The sequence below is a fragment of the Tasmannia lanceolata genome, unplaced genomic scaffold, assembly GCF_043159265.1.
Source record: "Tasmannia lanceolata isolate RefF3 unplaced genomic scaffold, GAP_Taslan_0.1 ptg000025l, whole genome shotgun sequence".
Classification (NCBI taxonomy): Eukaryota; Viridiplantae; Streptophyta; class Magnoliopsida; order Canellales; family Winteraceae; genus Tasmannia; species Tasmannia lanceolata.
This window is the reverse complement of record NW_027518702.1, coordinates 8740228-8767824: the sequence shown is the minus strand read 5'-3', so window position 1 is coordinate 8767824 and position 27597 is coordinate 8740228. Positions and strand designations below refer to the sequence as shown.

Below are 27597 nucleotides of genomic sequence, written 5' to 3'. Positions count from 1 at the left end.
AAGATGACCTCAACCCTTCAATTTGTACAATGACAACACAGATTAGAAACCTCTACAGATAGTAGGGTTAAGAATTAAGATGATCCTGCTGAGATATCTTATGGGCATGGCCTAGTTAAGTTGGGGCCCTACAAATGAATGGTCTGGATCATCAAATAATGAGGACTCACTATATTTTTTAAAATTACTATCAACTGACTGATTTAGATCATCAAATAAGGTGAGCCCCACTTTATTTTGTAAAAAAACACCTGCGCATAGCATGCATTTTTCGCATGAATAATTTTAATTTTACACATACCGCATGTCAAGTTGCCATTCACCTTAACATTTATATAATACAAATTTTCTGAATTACACTTGAAATTCAAAATTATTTAAAAAGAAATTATAATGAGAATCTTTCCACATTATAATCTAACCAAACAGATGCAGTCAACCTTCCATGCTTTCATCTCAACCATCAATTTTGTCAGCCAATATGATCAATAAGAAACAATCGTTCGATTCATAACATTAATCGAGATTTAGCCTGAAAAATACCTATTTCGTATCAGGTAGGGACCGAGATAAAGATGCATGACATTAATCTCTTCAATTGATTTTTGTGAAATCTTGAGAAACAACATTATTCCATTGATTTTTTTACCTCTTCTAATGGAGCAGGAAGCCAGAGGTTGTTGAGTTTAACATATAGCTCAGCTGTTACTATTGAAGTGGGTCCTCATGGGGAGTCGGGGTGGGCCCGGGTGCTATGGTAAACTGTAGACCTCTTCTTTGCCCCGCCTGCAACACAAAAGCAACTTCTGCTCCTGCCAGTGCGGCTGCTTCCTGATTAAAAGAAGCAGCGATAATGAGAACAGTTTTTTTTTTTTTTTTTGAATGCTAAGCAATTTATTAGAAAAGGGAAAGGGGAAAACCCCACGACTTAGATGGTCGGGGAAACAACGATGCAACAACAAGCTGCCATTCAAAAACAAATCAACAACAAGCCAAGAAAAGGAAAGCATAACATAAATATAAGAGTAGCCAAGGGAGGAGAGTCAAAGACTCAAAATCCCAAATCTTGCCCTACTGATTCTTTAGAGGACAAAACGATCCGCCTCTCCATTGGCGGATCTCAGAACACGCTGAAAACAAACTGGATGCCCACCATTAAATAAAAATAAATTGGATGCCTCTCTATGATGTGAAACAACAAAAACTCATGTTACATCATTTTCCAGCAAGTTGCAAGAGAATTATATAGGGAAGGACTACAAATAACGGTTGAACACAGTGATGTGGATCTAGAGAGCGGCAGCGAAAGAGTTTTCACACTAGAAAATACGCAGATATACATGATATTTCATGGAGAAAAATTCAAGAACAAGCAGAAAAATGACAGGGAATGATATATTTAATGAGAAAGAAAGGGAAGTTGCTTCATTTCTACTATGAACTTCACTAATAGAGTGGAAAGAACATAAGAAGACTTACACAATTTCAAGGCTCCCTTTATTCCCCATGAAGAATTTCCCAAGAAATTCCAACAAGAACTAGACCCTAAATTCCCTCCCAAAACGTTTCAAAAGCTCATATTCTCCAAAACTACCTAAATCATAGCCCTATGGTCTATTTATAGAGAAAATGGGTTCTAGAATCTTCCACATGACATGTGGCCCACCTCTATGTGGCCCCATGTGATTCTCCAACTACCACTCCACACCATCACCCCCAATCTTTCTCCTTATTACAAATTTAACCTCACTACAAAAAGACCACTCAAACACTCAACATACTTCTATTACAAAGAGAAGACACTATTAAACTACTAGTAAGCCCCAAGTGTTTTGACCGGGACCCAGTCCACATCATTCTCTCCCCCGCGCCCCCTCCCCCCCTAGAAACCTCAAGCTCAATACTGTTGTGACGGAGGCGTAGACCAAAGTCGGGGCATGCAGGGATGTCGTCCCTCGCTAACCGGCCAAAGGCAACGTGATGTCGATGTTGGGGTCGAAGACGAAAGTGTCCAAAGGAAGGCCCTTCACCAGGAACCCATCGGCCTGCCATGATGAATGTCTAGGTACACGTGTCCACCACCGACTCAAGCTGAATGGTGATGGCTCATATCTGTCTCTGCCACTATATAATCTGCTAATTCCTGTGTTATAATCTCCATATGCCCATAGGGCCTCTGCTGTAATAATGTCCACTCAATAAACGGGTCCACCACTGGCATGGTGAATATCAAAAGATTTACTACCGGACTACAGTCATCCACTTCGATCTTTGTCGCGTGCACATCCTGATCAATCTGCTCAAACTGATCATCTGATTGGCTAGGAATAGGATCACAAATATCCACACAATCCTCTGTATCCAAATTCTCAACAACCATTGCCTCTACAACTGGGCTGTCAAGAGAAAGCTCAGCATTCTCCGGCTCACTGACTACCACTGGCTCATCATCAATTAGCTCCTCTGTCGGCTCAACACTCTTTATCACTACCTCATCTGCTTCCTCCTCACCACCGTCATCACCAACAAGAGATGGAGGAGAAGAAGGTACTCTCTGCCTCCACTGTTTGTCTAGCCGATCAATAAGAAGTTCCAACTCCTTCATCGAAGCCTTATATCGAGCGTTCCATGGTGGTGAAAAATTTCCCTGTTGAGGCTCCCATGGCGGTGCCTCTTTTTGGAACTTACCAATTAGTGCATCAGTCAACAATATAGAGTCATCTAGCTTCCCAAATGCTTTTCATATTCTCAGATCAGTTGGAAAGGGCCCTTGGATTTTCCCATATGGATCTTGATAGTGCCACAATTTATCCATCTCACCAACTTCTTCTCGCAAAATAGATCTTGACACAGGCTGACTATTCCAAGCAACACCCTCTGAAGAAGCTGTAATGGCTTGGTTTATTGGAGTCTCCATATTCGGGTCAGCATATAGTTCAGGAAGTTCTTGTAATCCGCAAGAGGGCTCCTCGGATGTGTTCAAGGGACGCAGTTTTCTAAAGCTCTTTTCTAAGACCTGTTTCACTTGCTCGATCACGAAGTTGACTGAACCGCAACAACGCTGTTTCCTACCAAGACTTGAAACGAATCCAACACGTTATATGCAAAGTTTGATCACTAACCTCTGGAATTCTTGATTCTTGCTGATGTGGCTCACGTGTGAAGAGAACACATAAGTCACTAAGATGTTGTAGCTACTGTCAAAAACCACCAAGCTGAGCAATATGTGCTAGAACTTTTTCCCTTGCTGGTATATACTTATGCCCCATTCCCAGTTTTACCAAACAATGCCTACGTTTCACCAATAGCACACTCACCGAAAGATGAAAATTCCTTTATGGCTTTCAAATGAGAATTTGATGTGGACTATGAAGCAATTATAGCTTGAATATTTGCAAGGTCTAAGACCAATTCAAGTTCAGGCCATTAATACACTCCAATCAATCTTCATATAGATGGCTGCAACCTTCTTTTTTTTATAGATAGAATGCAATTCAACCAATAAAGGGAACTTGAAATATTCAATACAGTTACCAAATCAAGATGAATTAGTGACTCATTTTCCACTCAATTGCGGTGCTAGCTGCATGCAAACTAAATGAAATAGGAAGTTTCTGCTTCTTGAGGGACATTCATCAAACATCACATGTGCTACCTTTTAAGGCTAGAGAACTATCCACAAACTTAAGTCAAATGCAGTCCACTAGGCTCTAAAGTGAGAATCCTTTAGGAATAATTCTCAATGTAGGAAATGTCGACAAATTTTCAAATAAAACTGATAGAATCGGTTTCAATTTTATTCAACTCCGTGTCACGAGCAATAATACAAAGATCCACCTAAACCAGAGGATGCACTCTTGAATATGAACTTGATTGGACGAACCAGTTATACCATTTCAAATGCATACGATCGGCTAGTTCATTTGGAATTTAATGATGCATGCAGGTAGGACTTTAATCCTCAAGATAAATTTGATGGAAAATTATCAAACCTCCTTTGGTACCACTGCTCTTGCACGAATTCAGGGAGTGGGTGGGTTGCAAATCAAGCTACTCAATAAGAAGATTCGATTCCCACAAAGCTCAAATTGGACAACATGTAAAAGTGACTTTCATCCCAAATCCTTCTCAAAAATCATTATTAGCAAGTAGGACGAGACACAACCAAGGTGATCTTGGACCTGCTTTGTTTTGTTTAGGAGCAACACAGGACACTTCCCCTTAGTTCTGAGTTTAGGGGATCTAAATGTTTGGCTTGCAGAAAGAACCCTCGCTTATGTTGCTCCGAAAAGCCATGCTCCAACCGAGGATGTAGATCAGATGAGTCACAGTAAGATGAAGATCAGTCAGATTTTCAATGTGTCTACAACAAAATTGTAGCTCATCTCCAATTTTTGCAACAGATCTGGACTCCTCATTTCATCAACAACAAGATATCTTGACGGGAGACATTTTAAACAAAACGAAATCAAATTTAGCCAGAAAATAAACTTTTGACAAAGATCTGAATTCAAATTCCAGGATTGCGGAAGAACGGAATTTCCGCAAGACTCAGCTCTGATACCAATTTTGATGTGGATCTAGAGAGCGGCAGCGAAAGAGTTTTCACACCAGAAAATTACGCAGATATACATGATTTTTCATGGAGAAAAATTCAAGAACAAGCAGAAAAATGACAGGGAATGACATATTTAATGAGAAAGAAAGGGAATTTGCTTCATTTCTACTATGAACTTCACTAGTAGAGTGGAAAGAACAGAAGAAGACTTACACAATTTCAAGGCTCCCTCTATTCTCCATGAAGAATTTCCCAAGAAACTCCAACAAGAACAAGCAAGAACTAGACCCTAAATTCCCTCCCAAAATATTTCAAAAGCTCATATTCTCTAAAACTACATAAAAAATACCCCTATGGTCTATTTATAGAGAAAATGAGTTCTAGAATCTTCCACATGACATGTGGCCCACCTCTATGTGGCCCCATGTGATTCTCCAACCACCACTCCACATCATCACCACCAATCTTTCTCCTTATTACAAATTTAACCTCACTACAAAAAGACTACTCAAACACTCAACATCTTAGATATAAATTCCGTTCCGTTCCGGCCGGAACAGACCGGATTCCGGAACGGAATGGGCATATTTTCCGTTCCGGCTGGAATTCCGGTCCGTTCCGGTCGGAATTCCGGTTTCCGGCAGAATTCCGTCCCTGTTCAGGCCGGAACGGTCTGGAAATGCGGAAAAATTCAAAAATAATTCAAAAATAATTACAAAAATGCCATTAAGGCCGTTGGGGAGTGTATTTTACAGATTTGCCCTTGTTTTATGACCATTTTATAGTTGATGGGAGGGCATTTTTCGTCTTTTTCCAAAAAATTCGAAATAAAATATATAAAAAATCCAAAAAATTACATAAATTCATTTATGGCTGTTGGGGACTATATTTTACACATTTGCCCTCATTTTGTGACCGTTTTATAGTTGTTAGGAGGGCATTTTTCGTCATTTTGCAAAAAAAATTGAAAAAAATAAAATAAAAATCTCAAAAATTACAGAAATGCCATTATAGCGGTTGGGGACTGTTTTTTACACTTCTACCCTCATTTTATGACCGTTTTATAGCTGTTGGGAGGGCATTTTGCGTCATTTTTCACCCCAAAAGCTATAAATAGCCCTCTAACCATTGTTTTTTCACAATTCTTTTTTCACAACTCATTTCCTCTTCAAATCTTCCCCTACAACTACAACTCTTTTATCTCCTACACTACACTACATACAACTATATCTACTTCTCCTACAACAACAAAGATCATCTCAAAGGCTTTTATTATTCCAATTCCACTACAAGCTCAAGAAGATCAAAGGCTTTTTTTATCTCCCTACAACAACAAGCTCTACCATACTAAAGACAAGAGCTTCTCTTCTACAACCTAAGGGTGGAGGTATTTGATTTAATTTCCTTTCATTCCTTATTCTCTCCATTTCAACTTTAAAAATGAGTTCTTCTGGAGGAGCCTCATCTATTGGTTCCGCACCCGCTAGATCGGATGACCCGGATGGGCTTATGGCCTAGTAATTCCGGGTCAAAAAAACTGTGTTAAATGCACCTTTTGTGAAAAAACTCATAAAGGGTGGAGGTATAACTCGGTTTAAAGAACATCTAGCTGGTTTTCCTGGAGATGTAGTGGCATGTAAAAAAGTCAATGCCGATGTAAAATGGAGAATGGCACAAATGTTAGGCGAAATGAGAAAAAAAAGGGCTAGGAAAAGTGTATCAAGGGCAGAGGCGGGTAGTTTTTATGCCGCACCAGAAGAAGAAGATGTGGACGAGGGGGAGAGGGATGAGGACGACGAACCGATGGGACCACCTCAGCCTAGGAATAAGGGGAAAGCAGTTGTTGTAGAACCGAGTGAGGCAAAGAGGAAAAAGAAGGGTCTTGTAGGGGGATTAAGAGATTTCTTTGCACCACGAACAACCCCTGAATCCCAGCCAAGCATTAAGAGTGCTTTGGCAACAAAAGAAACACTTGATCGGGCAGATATGGCAGTTGGCATGCTTTGCTATGATGCCAACCTGCCTTTCAATGTTGCTAATTCACCATATTGGCAGCCAATGTTTGATGCCATAAATGCAGTAGGCTCAGGTTATAAGGCGCCTTCTTTTCACGATTTACGAGGGGGGGGATATTGAAGAAAACTGTAGAAGATGTACACAACTACTTGGGGGAAGTTAAGAATTCATGGAAAACTAGTGGTTGTAGCATTATGGCCGATGGATGGACAGACACCAAACAACGTGCCTTAATTAACTTTTTGGTGTACTGTCCTAAAGGAGTAGTTTTCCTTAAATCTGTTAATGCATCTGGCGTAGTGAAGAATGCTGAGGCATTGTTTGCAATTTTTGATGAAATTGTTTTGGAGGTAGGTCCGGAAAATGTGGTGCAGTTTATAACTGATAGTGAGCCACGTTATAAAGCTGCTGGGAAGAAGTTAGAAATCAAATATGCCACATTCTTCTGGACTCTGTGTGCAGCCCATTGTTTAGACTTGATTTTAGCACTTGGGCAAACCAGATGTGTTTCCTCTCATAGGAAGCACAATTGACAGGGCTCGGAAGATTACGAGGTTTATCTACAACCACGTAGCTCTATTGAACTTGATGAGACAGAAATTCACGGGTGGGAGGGACTTGCGTCGTCCTGCGTGGACTAGATTTGCTACCAATTTCATTAGTATACAGAGTCTGGTGCTTCATAGGAAAGCCCTACAACATATGTTCGTGTCTGGTGAGTATGCTGCTAGTAGGTACATTCGACATGGATTGAGTGAAGAGATCATGAGTACAGTGTTGGATATACAATTTTGGGACAACTGTAAGCATATTCTAAACATCAGCGAGCCATTGGTGAGGGTGCTGCGTTTGGTAGACCGGCAAGACAAACCAGCAATGGGTTACATATATGAGGCCATGGATAGGGCCAAAGAAAACATCAAGGCTAGGCTAAAGAACAAGAAGTCATATTATGCTCCCATCTGGAGGATTGTTGATCAAAGATGGGACAAACAGCTTCACAGTCCCCTCCATGCAGCGGGATACTTTCTTAACCCTGCTCTCTTTTTCAGTCCTACATTCTCCAAGCATCATGAAGTCACCCGAGGTTTGATTGAATGTATTAATCGACTAGTACCTGATGAAGTTACATAGGACACCATCACCAGTCAAATTGAGAACTATTGGGAGTCCACTGGCATGTTTGCAATGAAGATGGCAATCCGCAACCGAGGCAGATTGGGACCAGGTATATTGGTTTGTTCATTTAATTAAGTATATTTTATTTAAAATTTCCACAAGTAAATGCTTAACTATTATTGTTTCCTTTACAGTTGTATGGTGGAACCAGTTTGGAAATGACGTCCCAGACTTACAGAGTTTCGCCGTCAGAATTCTCAGCCAAACCTGTAGTGCTACTGGATGTGAAAGGAACTGGAGCACTTTCGAGCACATCCACTCGGCAAAAAAGAAACAGGTTGGAGCACCAGAGGTTGAATGACTTCGTATTTGTCCATTACAACCTCAAGTTTCGAGAAAGGTATGCTACTTAATTGAATTAGAATTAATTTTCTCATATTTCACCACGTGCCTTTAAATTTTAAGTATTACTTATTAATTTATGTTGGACATTCTTTTCAGGGACTTAAACAGAAGATCTTCTACCACTAGCAACCCACTGAGTATAGATCACCTAGATGTTATGATGGATTGGGTTGCGGAAGATGAAGATGTCATTCTGACACCAGACGGCATTGGATGGGAAAATATTGAAGCGCCTTCTAGAGTTGATGCGGCCAACGACGAGGATGCAAACCTTGAGGACACTCCTCCAAGAGGTGGTGGTGACGGCGATGATGAGGGCTACCAGTCGGTTGAGTATGATGATCCTCAACCAGATTCACCACCATTTTGATTTAGATTTAAAGATGATATGAGATGTGGCTGGCAGCTGGCACTATGTATTTGGCTTTTGTTCTTCTATGTTCTACTTTTTTATGTCTTAGTTGTATTAAACTTTGGTTTTTAAGTAATAAATGTCTTTTAGTTCATTTAAGGGCTTCTTATATTTGTCTAACAATTTCTAATTTTTTAAGATTTTTTTCATATTTTTAACTATTTTTTTCGACCGGAACGAAAAGTTTCAACCGGAATGCCGAACGAAACGGCCGGAACACCGGAACGGAACGTTCCGGTAGCCAAAACGGAACGGCGACCGGAACGGAATTTATAACTAAGCTCAACATACTTCTATTACAAAGAGAAGACACACTATTAAACTACTAGTAAACCCCAAGTGTTTTGACCGGGACCCAATCCAAATCACACAGCTAAGAGTTTCACAGATTATTTCACGCTTGCGTTTATAGAAGCATATGAGATCTCTAGACAGAATGACAGGTGCAAACTGAACAAAATCATGGTTGCATGTGTAAAAAGTATATGGGATATCTCCAAACAGAAATGACCACTGCAAACTAATCGAAATCAGTTGAGGAGAGAAAATGCGACTTTGATCATGGTCATTGTGTCTAGTGAGAGAATAAAAAAGGAGTTGGGGAAACAGCAATGGAAAGAAGAACGGGTGCCGGAGTGAGACTCCATAGTGGGAGGAGTCTTTCAATAAAAATACCTGCTACCAAGGTTGAGATTGCATACAAGTGTGATTGCATCCAAGTGTGATCACCCCCGCATGACCAAACTAAAAGATTCCCACCAGACAACACCACGCCTAGGAAAAAAACTCAATAACCATAAGCTATGTTACAGGGATTCTTTTGAATGGGCGATGTACCTGTGTCAAACATGTGTGAGATTCCGGTAGTTCAGGATTCACTATGATACTTCTAGGTCTTTTTTATCTATTTTTTTTTCTAAATACTATTACAACAAATTTACAGTTATGGTAGGTAAGCTGGGATTGAACCTGTGATCCAGTGTTGCATGGATTCGGATTCGCGTGTCGGGATCCGACACGGATTCGAGGTGACAGATTCGGCAAACCCCCAAAAGTAGGATTCGGATTCGGTAATTTTTAAATAAAATAAAATTTTCAAAATTTAATATATATATATATATATATATATATATATTCATAAAAAATTTGAGGGTAGAGGGTGGAGGTGAGTTTTGTATTAAGAGAGTTGAAGGAGGAAGGGAGTCGATGTTCGAGGGTCGAGGTGTTAGAGTTTTTATTAAAAGAGTATGGGTTGTGCTTTCGTATAAAAAAAAGTTACGAAGAAAATACGTTTAAAGGGAAAAATACAGGATTTGCATTTCAAAAGAGACAACGATGAATTGGATTCGCCCGAGAAAAACAGGATTCGTGTGAGACACGACTACAACAAGAATCCGGGTGTGTCCCACGTGAATCCATGTTCGATTCGGAGACATGTCGACACAGATTTGGCATAGGGGGGCAAAGAATCCATGCAACATAGCTGTGATCTCAAGGTTGAGTTACAAAGCCTCAACCATTGAGCTACAGCCCCAACCCCTTAGTTATAAGTTTTTATATGAAAATAAAATATTATATTTATTTAACCTACCAAAATTCCTGAAATATTAGCTTTTATATTAAGGAAAAATGGGTAAAAGAGACAGAAACATATAAGTGTATTTGATGTTAATGGTTTTAATCTAAGTTAATTTATTTATGACATTTATATTTTGATGATGTAATTTGTTTTGCAGGCTCTATATGTCCCAACACGTTGTTCTCCTTCATGTTTTAAAATGCTAATAGATAGAATAAAGTTAGAGAAAGTCCATTATGATGGTCTAGTGAAGACTCCTTTTGCGGATTTGATCATCCTCAATGACATTGTGATGCACAAGCCTCTAATAAGAGCACTCCATAATAAGTGAGATCCTGCAACAAAGACTTCCACAATAGGGAGTATCTCAGTCCCCTTTCGGGCCGCCGATGTTGCTTTAAGATTAGGCCTGCCACTTAGGGGAGAAAGAATGGAGGTGGTGAGGAACTATCAACCGACAAGAGAAACCCTCCTCCTAAAGTGGCTGGTAGGCCATTTCTTAAAGCCTCTGTCATGGTATCCGTTCTTGAGGAGGAAATTTTAACATTAGTTCGAGTATATGAGCAACCCTCCATAAAGAAAGCCGTCAAATATGTACTCTTACACCTTTTTGCGACCGTCCTTTCCACCCAAAGTGCACATCGAGCTGATCAATTGTTCTGGCCCTTTACATACAATTTAGAAAAGATTGCTAACTACAACTAGGGAAAGACAATATATGTCTGGTTAGTAGATTATTTAAACAAAGTCAGCAAGGGTGACAAATATTTTGGCGGCTGCTCGTTGGCAATTCAGGTATGATGGACTCAGCCTGTTTAATAATTTAACTGTCTTATTTATATTACGACTGACACAGTGTGTCCTATGTTTGCAGGGGTGGTTATACGAGCATACCAAATTTTTGAATTCCCACTAATCCAAATGCCCGTCCACGTCTACTGAAGTGAGATTGGAAAGCAAAGGAATCGAGGAAATATCAATTAGTTGAGCATAAGCGGATAGAGAAATATGAGGTGAGACATAAAATTAGATATTGTATCATATCAATTCTAATATCTTGTGAACTATCTTCTCGAATCATCAGGTGGTGGTCACATTGACGCTACAAGTGGAGGAGTTAGATTACATAAATGATCAGGTAATGCAGTAGAGTACGCCTATGTTCTGTTATTTTACTTCTTAATCATTACAATTTGATTAATTTTGCCCTGTTTATATGTTAGGATCCTGAGGAAACAGTGGGAGAAGAGAGGGAAGGGGACGAAATTGAAGAAGATTTGGTAGAAGAGATGGAGGAATCACAAAATCAGTAGGAGAATTAGAAGGATGTGACACAATGCCCGGAGTCGTTGAAATATTATCCCAATTCTCCTATGAAATTGAGAGCTTTAAAGAAGCGTCACCATCTGTTGTCAATATACTTGATAGTCCTGAGCTTAAGAAGAAGAGGAATAATCAGATGACACCTAAATTAGGGAGCATGGAAAGGGGGGTGAAGAATGAGGGAAGGACTAGGAAAGCTAGCTACGTCAAACAAAGCCCCTACTTACCAAAACCACTCCAAAAGAAGAAACTAGATCGGGAGAAGAAGAAAGAGGAGGACCTCAACTAACCAAAACCACCCTCGAACGAACCTAATAGTGGACTACCACTATCCAAACCTTACGACCTAGATGAAAAGTCGATTGAGCCGAGACCGTTCCCAGAGGACTGACAGACCCGCCTAGTGGACTACGAACCTAATAGTGGACTACCACTATCCAAACCCTAACTCCTCTTTCTTTACCAATCCTAAGTTAAGGTCCTCCTCTTTCTTCTTCCCCCGATCTACTTTCTTCTTTGTGAGTGGTAATGGTAAGAGGGGCTTTGTTTGACGTAGCTAGCTTTCCTACTCCTTCCCTCATTCTTCACACCCCTTTCAATGCTCCCTAATTTAATTAGCACCCGGTTATTCCTCTTCTTTTTAAGCTCGGGACTATCAAGTATGTTGACAACAGATGATGACGCTTCTTTAAAGCCCTCCATTCATAAGAGAATTGTGATGATATTTCGACCACTTCAGGTATTATGTCACATCTTTCGCCTTCATCTAAGCCCTCAATTTCGTCGGGAAATTGAGATGATACTTCTATGGTGTAGTTGCTGCATCTATGTCGCATCCAACTACATCTAATCCCGTCATATCCTCGGGGAGTTGGAATGTTAATTCTACGACTTCAGATGTATTTCCATCTTTCAGCCCTTCCACCCCCTCCCTCTTTTCCCCTGATCCTTCTCTTTTCTACAACATTCCCATTATTTTTCCAATCCCTCCTCTTTCTTTCCAATTTCTTCATCTCTTCTTTTTATTGCATCCCAGGCTTCTCTTATCTTCTCCCATTGTATTTTAACTTCCACTCTGTCTTTTGCCAAAATTCTTATCTTCTCCCACTGATTTTGTGATTCCTCCATCGCTTCTCCCAAATCTTCTTCCTCCCTCTCTTCTCCCAAATCTTCCTCCTCAAATTTCAGCCCCTTCCCTCTCTTATCCCAATATTTCCTCAGGATCTCAACATATAAACCGAGCAAAAATTAATTAAACTGTAAAGATTAAGAAGTAAAATAACATAACATGGGCGTGCTCTATTGCATTACTTGATTATTTACGTACTCTAACTCTTCCACTTGTGGCGTCAATGTGGCCACCACTTAATGATTCGTGAAGATAATTAGTTCACAAGATATTAGAATTGATATTATACAATATCAATTCTAATATTAGATTTTGTGATTCCTCCATCGCTTCTCCCAAATCTTCTTCCTCCCTCTCTTCTCCCAAATCTTCCTCCTCAAATTTCAGCCCCTTCCCTCTCTTATCCCAATATTTCCTCAGGATCTCAACATATAAACCGAGCAAAAATTAATTAAACTGTAAAGATTAAGAAGTAAAATAACATAACATGGGCGTGCTCTATTGCATTACTTGATTATTTACGTACTCTAACTCTTCCACTTGTGGCGTCAATGTGGCCACCACTTAATGATTCGTGAAGATAATTAGTTCACAAGATATTAGAATTGATATTATACAATATCTAGTTTTATGTCTCATCTTAGATTTCTCTATCCGCTTATGCCCAACTAATTGATACTTCCTCGATTCTTTTGCTTTCCACTCCCATTTCAGCAGACATGGACGAACATTTGGATTAGTGGGAATTCGAAATTTTGTATGCTCGTATAATCACACCTGCAAACATAGGACACACCGTGTCAATCGTAATATAAATAAGACAGTTAGACAGGCTGAGTCCATCATACCTGGATTGCCAATGAGCAGCAGCCAAGATATTTGCAACCCTTGCTGACTTTGTTTAAATAATCTACTAACCGGACATATATTGTCTTTCCTCAATTGTAGTTGGCAATCTTTTCTAAATCGTTTGTAAAGGGCCAGAACAATTGATCAGCTCGATATGCACTTTGGGTGAAAATGACGGTCGCAAAAAGGTGTAAAAGTATATATTTGACGATTTTGTTTATGGAGGGTTGCTCATGTACTCGAACTATTGTCATAATTTCCTCCTTAAGAACGGATGCCATGACAGAGACTTTAAGAAATGGCTTACCAGCCACTTAGGATGAGGGTTTCTCTTGTCGGTTAATAGAACCCTCACCACCTCCATTCTTTCTCCCCTAAGAGGCAGGCCTAATCCCAAAGCAACATCGGCGGCCCGAAAGGGGACTGAGATACTCCCTAATGTGAAAGTCTTTATTGCAGGATCCCACTTATTATGGAGTGCTCTTATTAGAGGCTTGTGCATCACAATGTCATTGAGGAGGATCAAATCCCCAAAAGGAGTCGTCGCTAAAACATCATAATGGACTTTCTCCAACTTTATTCTATCTATATTAGCATTTTAAAACATGAAGGAGAATAACGTGTTGGGACATATATAGCCTGCAAAACAAATTACATCATCAAAATATAAATGCCATAAATAAATTAACTTAGATTGAAACCATTAACATCAAATACACTTACACGTCTGTCTATTTTTCCCCACTTTATTTTTTCCCTTCTCTCTTTTTAAATCTTTTTCGTTCTTTCATCGAGTCTTTCGAGTCACCTTCTTTGAAGGCTTTGCCATTTTACAAATCAGAAGGGGTTACCCACCAGGCACTATAAAAATGAATCACAAGTTTCTAGAAGGGGGTTATCAAGTCTCTAAGCGTTCTTAACTCCTAACAAGGAGGGGTTATCAAATCCTAAAGTGGAGGGTTTCCAGGCATCTGGAAGGGGTTTATCATGTCGCTATAAAGGACTTATCAAATGAGCTACTCAACTCCTAATTAGGGATGCCTATCAAATGGGAGTTTTCAAGCCTCTAGAAGGGGGTTATCATGTCGCTATGAAGTAGCTAAATGGGCTGCTTATCAAATCCTAAATAGGAATTTTAATGTCTCTAGAAAGGGGCTATCGAGTCTCCCGAAAGGGGCTATCGAGTCTCTAGAAATGGGCTATCGAGCCTCCAAAGAGGGTTATCTAAGTAGGGTTACTAAACTCCACAAAAAGGGCTTCTTAAATAGTTAGGGGGTTATCAATTTGTGAAGATGAGGTTTTTAAGGGGGTAACAAGTATCTAAACAGGGTGATCTAAGAGGGTTCTCAAGTACACAAGAAAAGCTTATGAAGTACCTAAATGGGGGTTATCAATTCATATCGGGTGGGGTTATCAATTCCTATAATAGGGTTTTTAAATTCTCTAGAGAGGGGTTATCGAGTCTATAAAGAGGGTTATCTAAACAGCAGTTTTCAACTCCACAAAAAAGGCTTATTAAGTACCTAAATGTGGTTATCTATTTGGAAAGAGGGGGTTTTGAAGGAGGTTATCAAAGAGGGGTTTTGAAGTCCACAAGACGGGCTTATGTAGTATCTAAACTGGGGTTATCAATTCATACAGAGAGGGTTATCAATTCGTACAGAAGGGGTTATCAATCCAAAAAGAGCTTACAAAGTAGCTAAAAGGAGGTTATCATTCCCTAAAGTGGGGTTTTGAATATATTAGAAGGGGTTTTTCAAGAACTAAAAATTAGGTTATCATGCACTAATAGAGGGGTTTACCAAGTCTCTAAAATGGGGTAATCAACCCTCTAAATGGGGCTTTTCAAATCTCTAAGGGTGTTTCAAAGTCTCTCGAAGGGGTTTTCAAGTATCTCGAAGGGGTTTTCACGTTTCTCAGAAGGGGTTTTCAAGTCTCTAAATAAGGTTATCAACCGAAATCTACCCTCGAAGGGGTTTTCAAGTATCTCGAAGGGGTTTTCACGTCTCTCAAAGAGGGTTTTCAAGTCTCTAAACAAGGTTGTCAACCGAAATCTGCCGAAAAAATACATAACCCGATACACTCTCTTCTTCTTCCTCCGACATAAACCACATAAACCCTAAATGAGATCACACACACACACACAGAGATATGAACGAAAAACGAGTGCAAAACCTTAAGAAAGAAAAGCTAAACTAAACCTAGATACAGAGAGAGAGAGGAAAGAACTCGCTTTTGTGATTTTGGCGCTGAACCCGTGCTTTCTGCGAACTTTCCGTCAACGACGCTGGCAACAATGGCGGATTGCCGGAGGAGGAAGGACGGTAGGGTTTGAAAAAAAAGGTGAAAAGTGAAAAGTAAATAATGTGTTACCTTTGCAAACAGGCATTTTGGTAATCTTTTCTGTCAGAATCTGTAAATCATCCTTCGTTGGTAACCTTTTAAATTGCTGGGACCCGTTGAAAATTCAATAGAAAATATGTCCCCCATCGGTCATTTTTCCTTATTCGTGTAAAAGAACTAAAATTAGAATTAATAAAAAATATTAGTGAATCTAAGGATCCATTTTTCTGAGGTTAGCTGAATATGACACTTGCTACTCGTTTTTCTAAATACTACTTACAACAAATGTACAATTACCTCTCTTGACCATCTCGGTCTCCTTTTTAATAAATATGCTACCTTTCAATAAAAATGTAAGTTTTTATATGAAAATAAAACATTCTATTTATTAAACCTACAAAAATTCCTGAAATATTAGCCTTTATAGTCATATTAATGTAAAAGAACTAAAATTAAAATTAATAAAAAAATATTGGTGAATCTACTAATCCATTTTTCCATTTTCCTTAGGTTTGCAGAATCTGAAAAGTTGCTACCCGTTTTTATAAATACTGCTACAAGAAATTTACAATTACCATATGTTTTGAGTTTTATATATTCTAATTGCAAGTTTTAATAAAACACTATATTTATTTAACCTACCAAAAATCCAGAAATATTAGCTTTTATAGTCATATTCATGTGAAATAACTAAAATTAGAATTAATGAAAAAATATTGGTGAATCAAATAATCCATTTTTATGAGGTTAGCTGACTCTGACACTTGCTACCCGTGTCAGGATTCCGATGCTCAAACCCATACCCATGCAAAGAGAAGAAGCTGCATATGGCCATACTAGAAAACTATGGATACCTTCCCTATGCAATCAGTTAAATTATTCATAGAAAAAGATGTTGAAAAATAGTAGAAAACTGGTTAATAACCTGTCTTTGCCTTCGACGCAGCAATATACTGATGGCCCATGCCATGATGTAGCACGGTAATAGAAACCCAGCGGCACGAAGCAAGAAAATCTGTTCATAATAGAAAATTTCATCATGAACTGGAATCACTGAGATAGATAAGTAGAAATAACGAAAAACAAATAAGAGAAAGAAAGACACATGACGTTGAAGGGCTGGGTTTCATAATCCCACTTACAGAGATGAAAGTGGAAGGATCCTCATTCTCATCAGCATTGGTGATGCTCAATGCATGCCTCAGGAGCAGAAGGGCCATTAACTGCAACAAAGAAAAACCAGTAAACATATTAGACCAGCCCACAAGGAATGATAAAATTATAACAAAACACCTCCAAAAGTCCATTCTTTTTCAATCAAAGTGTTCAATTTTTATTTGATAATTCAAATAAAAAAGTAACAACATTATCTGTGCATCCAAAAAGAGAAGTGAAGAAACCAATTCCTGCAAAGTAGGAATTGTTGCCATTTCATGAGTCTTGGTGATGCAGATAGTAGGCCAAATAAGTGGCATATTTGCCCATTAGGATTTATTTCCATGTTATTTAGTTTTTAGGCTTTTATTTTCCATGTTATTTAAAATTAGGAAGTTTAGTCTTTTAGGAATTCTTATTTTGGTAGGTTTCTATCTTTTAGGTTGTTAATTGCCTATTTATAGGCCTCTTTACATCTTTATTGGGAACTATGATGATTAATTGAATTGATTGAGAGATTCTCCCCCAGATTTCTATTCTTCCCTCTCTTCTTCTACTTTTCTTCCCCTATTCTTCCCTCTATTCTCCTCTTCTCTTATTCTTCTTCTACTTCTCCCTAATTTCGTCTCTTCTTCTCTACTTATTATTCTTCTCTCTTCTTCTTCTTCTTCCCCTATTCTTCTTCTATTCTCTTCTCTTCTTTTCTCATCTATTCTCTTCTTCTTCTCTCTTATCCCCTTTCTTCTATTTCTCTTCCCGGTCCTACATCAAATTTGGTATCAAAAATTTTTGCATCACTTGAGTACTATGCAAGCGGAAGAGATGTACATTCTTATTTTTCTAACTTTAATCCATCTTTCTATTTAAGAAAAAGAGCATTTTGTCCATTTAGTAGAATCTATGGACATCCTTAGGCTCCATTTGTTTAAGATTATGACAACCAATTGTGACTGCAAGACTGATTATTGGACTCAAAATTACGTTTAAATTTGAGTTCAATAATCAGTTTGTCACCCACAATCTGTCCACGATTTTAAACGAACAGATCCTTGGTGTTTAAGTGACACAGGGGCAACTAGAGTGCAACAATGGGGCTTACAATTAGAGCTGCAGAGCGGCAAAATGCAGCACCACTGGCATTTGTAGCAGCATATTCATCGTACTCAGCTTCCAGAAAATGGCGTTCAGCTGCCGCCATTGCCAAGAGCCGAGTCTCATGCAAATCCAAAGGAGCACCTGAGATGGTCCAACCTCCACTGAAAAAAAAAAATCATAAGAGCCTTGATGATGCTGGAATTTTCAATCAATAATTGAACTTACGAAAGAGATATTTCTCATTCATGATGACTATAAAGAAGATTATAAAGCCTAAGTTTAAAATCATAATCTCAAAGCCCTATAACAAGATAATGAATACATTCAAAGAGATCGAACTTGCCTTATATCAATGGTAGTATCATCAGAAAGAACTCGTGGGGGTGGAGCAGTATAACCAGGGCTGTAAGCCTGTTTCCATCAAAGAAGAAAGCAATCAGGCCCATCAAAAACAGTCGATTAGAAAGATATTGTACTAAAAGTCATTTTAAGATGATAATCAAGTTGTATTTTGTGATGCTGTATTCTATCCCTTTGGTTGTATTTTGACCATCTCGGTCCTCTCTTTTAAAAAAATTGGCTACCATTTTCAAAAAAAGAAGAAGAAGATGATAATCAAGTTACTAGGCATTTACTGATTAAAGAAATGTCACTTCTTCAGCATAATATAATATTCCAAAATACAAGATAGACAGACATACTGCCCTACGATTTGATCAGTACATCTTACAAAAACACAACTGAATGGTAATGATATTAACTTCATGGAGCTAAAAAGTACAAAGTGTACCAACTTCCAAGTATATTAATGAGGATATATTAGCCATACGCATCACATTATGGGGTATTATCTATGATACTCTTAAAAAGGCACACCCCTGAAGTACTTGTCAGATGCCACATTATGGGGTACTCTCTCTCATGTTCAACATTGGACAAATGGGTTTTCTAAAACCCTGAAAAGAAACCGAAGGTATGTCCAGATTTTACAAGAAAGACACCGGTTTTTAGGAGTGGCCAACCGGTTCGGTTCTCGGTTTTCGGTTACTTTTTTTTCGGTTCTCGGTTCCCGGTTCCATGAACCGTAAGAACCGAACCGTAGTACATAGTAGGACCGAACCGAACCGGACCGAACAAAATCGGTTCGGTCCGGTTCGGTTCTCCGGTTCTAATGGCTAATTACTAATTATAATTTATAAAAAACTTTTAATTAAAGTTATAATATAAGTTACTTTCTTATTATAAGAATAGTATTAACTATTACTTATTAATATTATAAGTAATTTATATTAATAAGTATATGTATAATAGAAATATAAAAAATATTATATATATATATATATATATATATATATATATATATATATATATTCAAAAGTTCGGTTCTTCGGTTCCAGAACCGAACCAAAAAATTCGACCCGGAACCGAACCGAATAAGTTCGGTTCTCCATCAGTGGAACCGAACCGGACCCAAAGTATTTTTAAACAGTTCGGTTCCGGTTCGGTTCTTCGGTTCCGGTTCGGTTCTTCGGGTCTGGTTCGGTTCTGGCCACCCCTACCGGTTTTCATCTCCTTCTGCCTGAACCCAAATCTATATCTCTTCATCAGTGTCAAAACTACTATGATTTAGCGGCCGACATTTTGAATTTATTGTCGACACAAGTGCCATGCTGTGTCCAACATGACACGCGTGTCCACACGTGTTGACACTCCTTTAGGCACTTTTAATTGTACTGCTCAAATACCGTTTTTATATTATTGCAAATTATGATAGTAATATGTAATTTTATACGTATGTTCGTGTATGGGCATTTGACCATTCTTAGATTTTTAAGAGTTGTCATGTCAGACACCTCGTATCCGTGTCGAAACTCAATACACGAATCTGTGTCTACAAAGCATGACTTGATGATGCCAAAATTCGAACCTGAGAATCGGGTACGAGCGTTGTAGACGGATCCAGCTGTTTGGGTTGGTAGAGCTCCGATCTGTGGGTGCCTACGGTCACAGAAAACAACGTTAGAAGGGCCCCCAGAGTGGGGACTCGAAGACACCCTCCGACGCTCAAGTTAGAAATCGGCATCAGCAGTATCTACGCAAGACTAGTTCACGGAGAAAGAGAGACTAAACGTTTATGGGGGAAGAAGATGATGATTACCTTTGAGTGTGGGGGTTCCTTTTTATAGGAGGGGAGGCCCATGATGGTACTGGTGTGTCGTGGATTGGGCGATGGTTACCATTGTGGGGGCATCATCTTAGGAATGACTAAGCGGGGATGGAGGAATGGAGGGCATGGTGGGAGCCCATGATCTCTCTCCCTCTTTCGTGGAGGCGGGATTCCTGCAACGGTCAACGGGAGTGTGCCCATTCTGGATGCGGCCTGGATTTGGGGGTGGCTAAGGGTCGGTACAGAATGTCCTGATTTTACCCCCAACATAGTGCCGCTCCTTGGGTCGAGGAAGTAGCTCTAGGCTTTGGAAATCTTTTAAGATCTTTCGGTACCGACCTTTACTGAGGTGGGTTTTAGATGCTCGGTCGAGCTTACTGAGTTCGGCGATATGAAGTTCAGAGTGGAGTCTATCCTTGGCGAGTCCAAGCTTTAAGAAGCTCGACGAAGATCCTTTGTATGAAGTTCGTGTATGAGGTTTGGATACTTGCTTCCGAGCTTGTTTCCTTTGCTAACTTAAACATAGGCAGGGTGAAACTTGTTCGTTGAATCTTGGAGATGTAGCCATGCTTTGAGACATTTAACCTTAAGAGGTTAAGGCTGAGCTTCTTAACTTAGTTTGCTTCTACGGGCCTTAAGAGGTTAGTGTATGGGCATCCTTTCTGATTCAGTTGTATCGAGGTATGAAGATGGTTGGCGATGGTGAGGGTCAGCGACTCTTACCTCAAGGCATCCCTTGGGTGTATGGTCAACCCGCTCTTACTCGGGTCGTCCCGAGGTACAGAGATGGCCGGCGATGGTGAGGGTCGGCGACTCTTACCTCAAGGTGTCCCTTGGATGTATGGTCAACCCGCCCTTACTTGGGTCGTCCCGAGGTACGAAGATGGTCGACGATAGTGAGGGTCGACGATTCTTACCTCAAGGCGTCCCTTGGGTGTATGGTCTACACGCCCTTAATCGGGTCGTCCCGAGGTACGGAGATGGTCGGTGATGGCGAGGGTTGATGACCGTCTACCCCCAAATCCAGGCCGCATCCAGAATGGGCACACGCCCGTTGACCGTTGCAAGAATCCCGCCTCCACGAAAGAGGGAGAGAGATCATGGGCCCTCTGATCTATAGAGGTACAACATATTATGGAAAGCTAAATAGATTGGAAGGTTGGGATCATCCTATGGAAATGAGTTTTTTGGGCACAACCTATTTCTGATGTGGCCCATCAAATGGATGGTTTAGATCATCCTATGATGTAGGCCGTACAGTAATTTTTGAAAATACAGGATCATCCATACTGTACTTTTTGAAAAACACTGGACTGTACATCCTTACACCATATAAAAAGTAAAACTCATGAATTCCCGCTTACGAGTTGATACGCCCATTCACACGGTGAGAGTCACATGTTCGAGTGGGGTTTTGGCGAATTTGAGATGTGCTTTTAAATATTTGTCGTTTCCACTAATTGATTTGAGATGTGATTTTAAATAATTAATTTTTACTTTGATTTTGATGGCCTCGTTGTTTTTTATAATATTTAATTGATTATTGTAGATTATCTTGCCATTGTTGTAATGTTGTTTTACACGTCAGGTTTTGTGAAATTCCATTAAAAGTCAAGCATGCGTGTGATTTGTCGCTTCCGTAGGGTGAATTACGGATTTCTATCCTGCGCTGGGATGCGCAGTGTAGAAAATAGATGCATTTGATTCCGGCACATTTGATTCTAAGAAAATAAAATGGAATTAAGTAAGCGTATGGAAATTGAATTGACACCTGGACGAAGGGGGAAATGCCGGAATCTCTTTCCGGCCCAAGAGAAGGTATTCTTATTCTGTCCCAGTCAGAGAGGAATATTTATTAGAACTTATTTGAATTAAAAAATTTATTTTAGTTTTTTCTCATGCATTTAAGAGAGAATCGGATTAGGAATCGGAATATGATGTCGATTCTGATTCCCGGTTTCGGCAATCGAAGACAGCATATAAGTACAAAAAATTGTGTGATTGGCTTTGCCAGAAATGGAGTATGGTTGCATGGGGTCAAAGCCACCGTTTTTATCATAAGTCGTCTGATTCTAAAGGAGAACAAAGCAAGTCGATTGCATTCGTGTCCTGTGGTGGCAGATACTATGGATAAGAAGAAAAGCGAGATATGGGTGACATGGAAGAGAAATGATGACAGAAAAATCCTACAACTCATGCTCTATATGGAAGCACCATGGGAAGGGAGGAGAAACCCAAAACCAAAAACACGTGTGCGGCAAAGATGAATAAACACCTTCAAAGTCAAAACGTGTATTTCATAGCCAAGACCACACACAGAGAGGGAGAGATGATTGGTCCGTGGCCATTAGGAACACTGACATATATTTATTAGTCAAGTACTCAAGTCTATTTCTAAAGCTGGAAGTGAGGAGTAAAGTGCCATTACTGAAAGTGCTAAGTGAATGCTTTTCAACAATCTGAACCGTTCACTACATGCTTTCAAACATCTTAATCCTTTATATGCTTGATAGAAGCTTGTTTCTAGACTCTCACAGTGTTGAACGCGAACCACCGTTGGCCTGTCTTTTTGAAGTCCATCAATCGGATGGCTTGTGTAGTGATGGGCTGTTCGCTTGTCAGCTGCAAGGAGATACTATTAGAGAGAGAGAGAGAGAGAGCTGTTATTGCCTTGCAATAAGGGCAATTTTGTCCCCTTAAAAATGAGATTGAGTGAGGAGGCCTGCTGGAAACTATGTTAGGGGTATGTCTTTTTAAAGGGTAGAATAGATAATACCGCTTAGTGTGTGGTATTAACTTTATATTAATATCATAAAGTAACTGATTTTAAAAATAAAATCATGTTAGCCCAGTGTAATATGATTTATTATTTTTACAAGAAAACATAAAAACCACTAAGAGTTAAATTGTAGATATTAATCATATAAGTAGCAACGAATTTTTTCTGTAAATAAAAATAAAAGGACACAATTGATAATAGGGAAATGATGTCAGCACAGCCATATTTTGATATTTTCACAAACCATCTTGTCATTTTGTATTTAAAGAGCTGTCAAAGGTTATTACATTTCCCAAAAAACTCTCACGTGCAAATTAAGGAAGAAAAGACAGCTGGGTTTGAATAAATATGAAAATATGGCTGTGCTGATAACATTTCCCTTGATAATAACTAAAATACAAATATCATTAGTGGGTCAGAACTTAACAATGAAATGGGGAGCAAGAAAAATCAGCAAATAATGTTCAAGCCTTGAACAGTACAACCAGTTCTATGATATAAACTAGGTAAGTAAATATATACTTGGCATGCCTATGAAGTGCTCAGTTGATAAATCCAGATAGATAGTTCCAACGGAAAAATAAAAAATATAAGTCTAGGACGAACTTGATAGAGAAAAGAAAGCTCCTGTAAGACATATGGCCAAAAAAATTATGTGCAACCAATTCCATTGTTGTAGGATTTCTCTTTACATCCTATTTAACAAGAAATAATTATATGACAAGACACAAACACACACTATGTACACAAGGTCATATAGCCTAAAAAGAGGAGCCAAACAATGATGTTGCCTGTATCATTCAAAAAATTAAAAAAACAATGGTGTTGCCTGTTACTTACGCTTAACAGATTTTTTTTTTATTCAACAAGAGGTCATTAATCAAAAATCACCATAGTAGAATCACAACTAGGCTGTTTGCAGACATGAGTGAGAAAGATCCTTATGATGTAAACAGATTTGTATGTAAGAAACAACCATTTACAAGTTGATGTATAGAGATGACCAAAAGCATTAAAAATTTCAAGAATTGTGGATGACGGTATTAAAAAATCCAAGAATTTTGGACTGACCTGATGGCATATCTCACAAGTTATATCTCCTTTCTCATTGCACCAATGCTGAACACAATTCCTGTGGGCAAACTGGACAAGGCATATTTCTAAATTCAGTCCCCCATATGAGCAATAAACCACTAGAATGCAAGAGAGAAACAAAACATAAGTAGAATTAGACTCTATATCCCAACATGAAAAAACAAAGAAGCAAAAAACATAAAAATGAATTTCCATTCCAGTTCATGCAACAAATCACACCAGATTTCACATGCCATCAAGAGTGTTTTTTGTATTCATAGTTAACCCCACCAAAACATATTTAAATCAGAAGTGTTTGGCAACTGCTTATCCAGAAGGATAAATACAATGAGATGAGAGTGTTGCTCATAACGAATAGCAGTGAAGGTTACCAAAATTATTTGTTCACCCCATCTATGAGAAGTGAGGGATTCTACCCAAACCTTGAGAATAAGAGTAAATAGCAATTTATTGGAATTTATAAAATGTCTAGACACAAACATGAAGTCAAGCAAGTGTTTTATCTCAAGTAAGTGGATACTCCTGAGACCAAAATTGCAATGCGAAGCAAATTGTAACAATGGCACCCACCAGTTTAATTGCCAACAAAGAGACAGTTGAATCCACACCCCAATACTTTTCAAAGGAAAATTCAATGGGAAGTCAATGAATGGCCTCAACATGGAGATATTTCTCATCCAGAAAGTAGATGAAACTAAATCATACCTCAGAAGGTAAGTACAAGGTTAGAAAATCCCTAACATATGCTTGCAAAATACTTTACAATCATTTCAAGAACTACAAAAAGTTGAATGAAAATATATATCAATTTATCAATTTCACAATTATAAGTGCTAAAGGGAAAGACCAGAATATGAAATGCATTGCAAAGCCATTATGGAGAAACAGATTAAGAGAAAGAAACCTTCAAACTGCCGCTGCAAGCACAAGGGGTCTCAAGGTTCCTGATGTGATCCTCCTCCTGGCAAATACGACATTCTACTGTCTGAATAAGTGGCTCTTCTTCCTCAGAGTCCCCACATACCTCCATGCTCTTCTCATCACCTGAATGTCCCATCGATGAAGCAGCAGCAGATGGAAGTGTGTTGTGTGTGGAAGAGCTTTCTCCGGGAGGTTTCGGTGCCTCAGGCCCATTTCGGGATTCTAAGTTCACGGGTGCTATGAGACGATCGACACACAGAACCACGTGATCTCCCATTCCTTAATAAACTTCTTTCCCAACAAAAAGGTGAAAATGGCCTCAATTCAACTGAAGCTTTGCCTCAATGGAAGAACAACTTCAAAGTCAACCCAAGGATCCCAACAAAAGAAATAAATAAATCCCTTGTGCCCTGTTTGGATTACAAGAATTCTCTGGAAGAGTTTGCAAAAGAAAAAAAAATACTTTTAAAAGTCCCTACTTTTTTTTACACGCGAAAACGATAACTTGAACTAATCCTATTCAAGTCTACTAGGAGGGGACCTTCAATTTATGATATTATCTATCTAAATTAACCATAATCATATCATTTCCCTCTAAATTGTGGAAAGAAAAAAATTTCTCATGAAAAAAAAAATTCCTTTAAAACTGTTTTTCTTGCAATCCAAACAGGGCCTTAAGGAAAACCCAATTGGGTGAAAATCCCCCTCTATCAGATGAAATATTTTTGTCAAACAGCTACAATATAACAACAGCTCTAACAATCTACAACCAGATTCACCTTCCTGCAAGCAAAAAAAATGGAAAAAAAAAAACACAAATTCATACATAAGAAATCAGAAACGCAAATCCAATGGCCCAACAAATTTCCACAGAATCCCAAAAAACATTTTCACTTTGATTAAAAAATCTTAATAATACAACACAATTTTCATCTAGAAACCCTAACGGTTTTTTACTTTTTTTCAATAAAAACAATGATTTGTCTTTTAAAAAAATGACAGTCATCGTTGATTCCCACAGCACATGAAAATCCAATTTGATAACATGAAAATCTTGCGAGAAATTAACAGAAAACAATCGGAACAAACCCTATAAACCCTCAATCACCATGAAATTAAAACCAAATCGAAGGATTTTTTTTTTCCAGCAGAATTCGAATCTACACTTTATAATGAAACCCTAGAAACCCTAGGACTATCCAATCAGCAAAATGAAGCCCTAGAAACCCTCAATGAAATTAAAACCAAATTGGAGGATTTTTTTTTTTCCAAGAAGAATACACAATTTATAATCCAAACCGAATGAGAAATAGCAGAATTCGAATCTACATTTTGCAATGAAACCCTAGAAACCCTGGGACGGTCAAATCAGCAAAATGAAACCCTAGAAACCCTCCATGAAATTAAAACCAAATCAAAGGATTTTTTCAGCAGAATCCACATTTTATAATCCAAATCGAATGAGAAATAGCAGAATCTAAATCTACATTCTATAATGAAACCTTAGAAACCCTAGCACTATCCAATCAGCAAAATGAAACCCTAGAAACCCTCAATCTCTATGAAATATAAACCAAATCTAATGATAAAATAGCAGAATTCGAATCTACATTTTATAATGAAACCCTAGAAAACCTAGGACCATCAAATCAGCAAAATGAAACCCTAGAAACCCTCCATGAAATTAAAACAAAATCAAAGGATTCTTTTAGCATAATCCACATTTTATAATTCCAATCAAATGAGAAATAGCAGAATCCAAATCTACATTCTATAATGAAACCCTAGAAACTCTAGCACTATCCAATCAGCAAAATGAAACCCTAGAAACCCTCAATCTCTATTGAAATATAAACCAAATCTAATGAGAAAATAGCAGAATTCGAATATACATTTTATAATGAAACCCTATAAACCCTAGGACCATCCAATCAGCAAAATGAAACCCTAGAAACCCTCGATCTCCATGAAATTAAAACAAAATCAAAGGATTTTTGTTAGCAGAATTTGAATCTACGTACCTCAAAAAGCTCTCAATCGTGTATTTCTGATTATATAGCTTAGAAAAATCCCAATCCCCACTTTATGTCAACGGCTCTTGGGGAATAAAAAGAGGGAGTCGGTTTTATACGTTCGGTATCAGCCTTTTAGGTTCGGGATTTCCGAGCCTATAGCCTCCGTAACGTCCGTTAAACGTCTGGTAACGGCTCTTTTGTTTAGCTCTCTAAATAGCCTAACGGACGTTAGTCTGGTGGATTTGTCCGTTTCTTTTCCCCGCGTTGCTCCACGCGCTCCTCCGCGTTGTTTAAATGAATATCGAGATTCGAGACTTTAAAAAATAAGAAATGATATCAGCACGATCATGTTTTAATATCGTTACAAATGAATCTTGTCTTTAGTATTTAAAGAGCTGAGGTTATTACAGTTCCCACATGGTTCTAACAAGCCCATTAAAAACGAAAAAGACAGGACCCATAAAAAAACTATTTCCATAAATTACTATCATATCCAAATTACGACTACTATACTGTGTAAGCCATGGTTTTAAATTTCTGCCCTCGCCAAAACGAAATTTCGGATTTTGCCAAAATTCGGGGCCGAAATTTAAAACCATGGTGTAAGCCACTATAGTTGAATATTTTTCAAAACTTA

At 38.6% G+C, this 27597-nt stretch overlaps 1 protein-coding gene across 2 annotated transcripts; it reads right to left on the bottom strand.

The window, feature by feature from the left end:
* Window positions 1-305: 305 nt before the first annotated feature.
* On the bottom strand, window positions 306-27235 carry LOC143858097 (uncharacterized). 2 transcript variants are annotated; one of them, XR_013238860.1, is made up of 9 exons: window positions 26967-27235; window positions 24929-25728; window positions 24001-24072; window positions 18327-18394; window positions 17988-18144; window positions 16876-16956; window positions 16659-16748; window positions 650-831; window positions 306-532 (listed from the first exon to the last, which is right to left on the bottom strand). XR_013238860.1 is itself a non-coding variant. In XM_077368713.1 (8 exons), exons 2-8 carry the CDS (start codon window positions 25220-25222, stop codon window positions 709-711), a joined length of 885 nt encoding a protein of 294 aa, XP_077224828.1. In that variant the 5' UTR covers window positions 25223-25728; window positions 26967-27235; the 3' UTR covers window positions 306-708. The 2 variants fall into 2 exon arrangements, 1 of the variants encoding a protein (XP_077224828.1); XM_077368713.1 differs by having other exon boundaries at window positions 306-831.
* Between the last annotated feature and the right edge of the window lie 362 nt (window positions 27236-27597).

What these genes read in the sequence shown, in the direction of transcription:
- LOC143858097 (XM_077368713.1), bottom strand. Translation starts at nt 25,222, where the DNA reads ATGGGAGATCACGTGGTTCTGTGTGTCGATCGTCTCATAGCACCCGTG. An exon ending in ATCCTTCCACTTTCATCTCT is followed by an intron (nt 16,749 to 16,875) that starts GTAAGTGGGATT and finishes TATTATGAACAG; the next exon opens with ATTTTCTTGCTTCGTGCCGC. An exon ending in TGCGTCGAAGGCAAAGACAG is followed by an intron (nt 832 to 16,658) that starts GTTATTAACCAG and finishes TCTTTTAATCAG; the next exon opens with GAAGCAGCCGCACTGGCAGG.